Genomic DNA, 5,463 nt, shown 5'->3' with positions numbered 1-5,463 from the left:
GGAGCGAAGAGGGGCGGACGATGAGGCGAGGGAGGCCGCGGACCTCACCCACCGCAAGCATGTGGCCTACTCTCGCCGGCCACCCGGGCAGGCGGTGACACAACCCACACCACACCACGCCCCGCGGTTAAATTGCTCGCCTCCTCCTTCCTCCTTCCTCCAGTCCTCCCGCACCGCGCCGGGGAAGAGAGATCGTTGGTAGGGATCGGGGGCAGGCCGAGAGGTGTTGTGATATGGGGTCCAACGTCAAGTACCGCGCGGGATTGGTCCTCATCGTCGCCGTCGTGCTCATATGGGTCACCTCCGCCGAGGTCACGCAGGTATCCACACACACGCAGACCCTTTCCCTCTCTCCTTGTTCTTCTCTTCTTCGCGCGTTTGTTTTGGGTGTTCCTTGTCTCTGTTTAAATTGTTTATTGGCAACCTCGACCTAGATCTTGGCTTGGGATGCGTGCTCGGTTATATCAGCCGATTATTTTGATGATTTTCAGTAGGCCTGTTTTATGACATTTGTTCTGCGTCAGAGTTGTTTAATGCAGCGCGCAGTTTTGCCTCTATCGGGAAGTTGGTCAGTGGGGGGATGTTGTGGCAGCACTTAGGATTTGCTGCATATTGACCTGTTTTTAATTCCTGGACTCTTTTTGCATCTAAGTTTGGTGGTCTTGCCACGGTGCGGAAATCTGCATATGTGTGTTCTTCTAGGAAATTATGCACATGTATTTCTGTAAAAGGAAAAAAAGTTGCTGCGAATGCTCTATGGGTGTGCATCTGTCATCACTCATGAGTTAGTTGTGACAGTTTGCATCACTAATACCTGGCTGATTCTATGTGGTTGTGATATTCTTGCTCACCTAATGCATGTTTGTATATTAGATGAGGAACCTTTCTTTACTTTTGGTAATCGGCATGTTTTTGCTTTTACAAATTGACCTGGTTTTAAAATTATAAGAAAGCAACCATGAATTGGTTTGATTTAACTGAAGAACATTGTGTGGACCCTACTAGTTCCTCAGGAGAACATATACTTTTTGTCCCTTCTGATAAATCTTCCATTGTCAAATGAATTAAGTTTTAACTTAATATCTGAACTAAACTTCTGTGTGCAGGGGATATTCGCTAACTACAAGCAACCATTCGCAATTACTTACTTGGGGGCCTCCCTTATGGTTATTTACATTCCTTTGGCATTCCTAAAGGATTTTATATACAGATTGTTGACAAGGCATTCTGGAAGCAGCAGAGCTTCAAAAGTCACGAGCAAATCTTCCTTTGGCGGTACTGCCCCTTTGAAGAATGGTGAATTCCAGAAGATGCTGGAAATGGAATCACAGAAAACTGTGGTGATAAATTACACTGACGTCAATCTTCCTGAGCTAGAAGAGACAAAACCACTTATTTGTGGAATCGGTGAATGTGGTGGTGATGTGAAGGAGCAAGAACTTTCCACTAAGCAGATTGCAATTTATGGACTGTATCTTTGTCCCATATGGTTTGTGACAGAGGTAATTTTCCAGCTACCTACCTCAGATTTAAAATTCATGGGATACTGATTTAAACCATGAAAACAATTATTATTTTGTCTCGATAAAGTTACTCATCTTCTCTTATGCTTAATTGATGCAGTATTTATCAAATGCAGCACTTGCAAGAACTAGTGTTGCCAGTACTACTGTACTATCTTCAACTTCGGGACTCTTCACACTTTTTATTGGTGTTCTTCTTGGCCAAGATTCCATAAATGTTGCAAAAGTTATTGCTGTTTTTGTTAGCATGGCCGGTGTAGCAATGACAACCATGGGCCAGACTTGGGCAGCAGATGAATCAGAAGTAAGCAATTCAGGGTGAGTGGGTCTACCCTGAAAATTAAGCTTCTCACCTGCCAAGTGACTTGTATATTCTTCAGACTTAATTTACTGTGCTTATAAAGCTGTGGACTTGTTTGCTTTGTAGTAAGATGTTTAGCTGCAATCAATTTATTTTCTTAAAAAAGAGGAAAAAAACGTTTTGCATTCCAATTTCATGTAGCAATCATGAGCATGTTTTAAATGAGCTTGTAACTTAAGGGAAAAAAAAATGCAGGGCCACACAGAGGACTCTTCTAGGTGATATGTTTGGTCTTCTGTCAGCTGTGTCGTATGGTCTATTTACTGGTTAGTTGTTGCACTTCATCGTTCTGTTTGTAGTCAAGCGTTCTCAACTCAATGCCTAATTGTTTCAACATCATTTCAGTGCTGCTCAAAAAGTTTGCTGGAGGGGAAGGATCAGGAAAGGTTGATGTCCAAAAACTGTTTGGTTTTCTCGGACTTTTCAGTCTTTGTCTTCTCTGGTGGCTTGGTAAGATTTTCCTTGTTAACTCTGCCAATCTGTTTGCTTAAATAACATTCAAGTTTCAAATAGACATTGGTATAAGCAGCATTTATAAAACGGAAAATGCTGTGGACATACGAGCCATAATGCATCATGATCCAAAATGTTCACTATGCAACATTGATCATGTCAATAGATATATTGTATATGGTATTCTGGTATAATTGATCGGACTCGGGCATAGCCTTTGTGTCGAGGTTCTTCCGTAGTTTGGTTCAACTACATATACCATTCATGTATTATTATATCTGGCTGTTTTGTCTGAATATGCAGAAATGCTAACATTCTTCTTTTTTTGTTTCAGTCTGGCCATTGACTGCGCTTGGCATTGAACCAAAGTTTACAATGCCTCACTCAGCTAAAGTGGATGAAGTGGTGCTGGCAAATGGCCTCATTGGAAGTGTGCTATCAGATTACTTCTGGTACAAACTAAAATAAGGCTAATATTTTTTCTTGTCATGCTGAACAACTGCAGTACTTTGACAATGGAACTTCTGGCCAGGGCTCTTTCTGTTGTTTGGACCAATCCCCTGGTAGCCACATTAGGCATGTCGCTCACAATTCCACTAGCGATGGTTGCTGACATGGTCATCCATGGTCGGCATTATTCAACAGTCTATATTTTTGGTTCTGTCCAGGTAACTGTTGCGCTGCATCTCAGCTTTATTTATCTGAGGTTCTGGCATAAGTGTAACTCTAACCACTTTGATCCACTAAAAGTGAATAAAGAGTTGGATTGGAATAGTCAGTGGCAACCCCAGTACAGTTCTGTGAACCCATTTATCTGTTCCAGATTACTCTTGCTTGGATTTGCCATTTGTCTTACTCTGTCAACTTGTGCCTTTGCAGGTATTTTCTGGGTTTGTCATTGCCAACCTTGCAGATCGATTTTCACGTTTTATAGGACTATAGTCCCATGAAATCAACCAGATTGTATTAAAGTGTACATCTGGGAGGTTGGATCGGCTAGTGATGGAGTGTACATTTGGAAGTTCGGGTTTGTTAGTCGAATACAAATCTGGCCTTCTGTTTAAATCATAAGCATGGGGAAATGGCACTGCAACTCCGTTTTTCGTTTACTTGGCCCTCTTTACTCACAGGAATGGAGAATTTTGTTGAGATGAAATAGAAAGATTGTAAGCTTAGCATGCGAAGGAACAGTCTACTGTAGCAAACCTTTGCAACTGTAAATTCTCTTGCTACAAAATGCTTTGTCAATGCTTACTGTATAGCGGTGTAGATCTTATCGCCGGTAACTGTGAACGTGATATGAATTGCATCCACGGTGATATATTGAGTTTAGGGAGGAACTCCAAAGTTCCCCAAGATGCTGAAGAAAGAAAAGAAAATCAGAAAAGAAAATCATAGATGTGGGTTTTCAATGTACTCCCTCTGATCCTAAATTGTTGCCGAAATATTACATGTATCTAGACGTTTTTTAAGAATAGATACATCCATATTTGGACAAACTTTAGTCAAAAATTTAGGATCAAAGGAAGTATATAATTTGGCCAACATACACATGGCATAATAATAAGGAAGCAGGATGTCCTGCATTCAAACTTAGTGATGGATCACATATGGCATTAGCAGATATTATTTAACTTCATGGTTCGTCTATTTGGAAGTCAACTGAGAAGACTTCAGAATTTGTGCAAGTACAAAAGTGGTCAGAAATTCTTGTCAACTGAGAAGAAGACTTCCGAATTTGTGCAGGTACAAAGGTGTTGAGAAACTCTTATCCTCTGGCTATGGCCAGTTGATTTAGAAATAACTAACTTATTTCTATGTCGACCAAGCTATAAATCACTTCATAATAAAGTTCATACGTTTGACGCTCGTCATCTTCACCTGATGTTCTTAGTACGTACAACCTCAAATATATAGATATTTGTAAACGAATGGAGCAGATCATCATTTCATTAATATATCCATCATTTGGTCAACTGAGAACACGTCAAATTGTACAGAAAATATGTTGGTTAGGGGATAACACTCCCGCAAAAAAGAAGAAGAAGAAGAAGACAACACTCTGCTTAGTCATTCGCTTTTCCCCCACGTCGTACAATAACATTTGAACGCGAAACGCGCTGAATTTGCAGCTCGGAACGTACAAAGTGTGTGGGAAAGCAAGTAACTCACGGAAAAAGAACGAGACGAAATAGTACCCAAAGCGATGGGGGTGGTTCGGTCGGTGAATCACGAGCTGGATCGACCCAACGAAAGCGAAGCGAAGCGATCAATCAACCTCGATCATCCACCACGAGGAGGCCGCCGTAGTTGGAGGCGATACACGACGAACTCGGCGTCCTTCCCGGCGTCGGGGTCACGCTCACGCAGCAGCGGCCTGGTGACCCTTTCCACCTCGGCCACCTCGAACCCTTCCTTCCGCAGCACGCCCACGCACTCCTCCACGCCGTCCCGCGCCTCGCTCGCCGCCCACCCCACCGTGTCCGCAATACTCCCACCGTCGTCTTCTTCCTCCCGCCAGTGCCACAGCGCCTGCATCGTCTTCGCCAGCGCCGGCATCTCCTCGGGGTCGTAGAACACGTCCGACATGAGCACCACGTCCACCTGCCCCACCAGCCCACCACGATCGGCCGGCAAGTCGTCCCCCCAGCGGAGCTCGCGCACGTCGGCCTGCGCGGCGTCGAGCCCGTTGGCGTCGGCGTTAGCCCTGAGACCCGGCAGGAGCGCCGGCGCCGCGTCCGTGAGCACGCACCGCCGTGCGCCGAGGCACGACACGGCCGCGATGCCCGGGAGCCCCGTGGCGCCGGCGCCGAGCTCCACCACGGTGGCGCCGCGGAGGATGGGGTTGGCATGATCGGAGGCTGCGAGGTGGGAGGCGAGGACGAGCGCCGAGTCCCAGAGCCAGGAGCCCGTGAGCGCGCGGCCCGTGGCCGGGTCGTGCGTGCCGTCGCGCTCCGCCACGGCGAGCGCCCGCCCGGCCACCTCGACGCGGTGCTTCCGCTGCGGCGCGTGCATCGGCGCCCGATCGGCTGATCCCGTGTGGTGTGCGTGGCAGGCGTGGCTTTATCTGCTTTATTATTCGAATTCCGGACCGGACGGATGGAAGGTTCGGGATTAATCCCGGGG

At 45.9% G+C, this 5,463-nt stretch overlaps 2 protein-coding genes across 2 annotated transcripts; one reads left to right on the top strand and one right to left on the bottom strand.

Annotated features, from left to right (window-relative positions):
* Positions 1-233: 233 nt before the first annotated feature.
* Positions 234-3,664, top strand: LOC100830691 (uncharacterized transporter C405.03c). Its single transcript, XM_003580633.4, has 8 exons — positions 234-320; positions 1,107-1,502; positions 1,624-1,841; positions 2,080-2,150; positions 2,230-2,334; positions 2,672-2,789; positions 2,870-3,005; positions 3,217-3,664. Exons 1-8 carry the CDS (start codon positions 234-236, stop codon positions 3,277-3,279), a joined length of 1,194 nt encoding a protein of 397 aa, XP_003580681.1. The 3' UTR covers positions 3,280-3,664.
* Positions 3,665-4,251: 587 nt separating this feature from the next.
* Positions 4,252-5,463, bottom strand: LOC100831692. The gene has a single exon (XM_003579335.4). The coding sequence runs from the start codon at positions 5,350-5,352 to the stop codon at positions 4,621-4,623; it is 732 nt and encodes a 243-aa protein (XP_003579383.1). The 5' UTR covers positions 5,353-5,463; the 3' UTR covers positions 4,252-4,620.

Source organism: Brachypodium distachyon, chromosome 5 (assembly GCF_000005505.3).
Source record: "Brachypodium distachyon strain Bd21 chromosome 5, Brachypodium_distachyon_v3.0, whole genome shotgun sequence".
NCBI classification, from domain to species: domain Eukaryota; kingdom Viridiplantae; phylum Streptophyta; class Magnoliopsida; order Poales; family Poaceae; genus Brachypodium; species Brachypodium distachyon.
The sequence above is the reverse complement of the archived record's forward strand: the minus strand, read 5'-3'. Positions and strand labels throughout refer to the sequence as shown.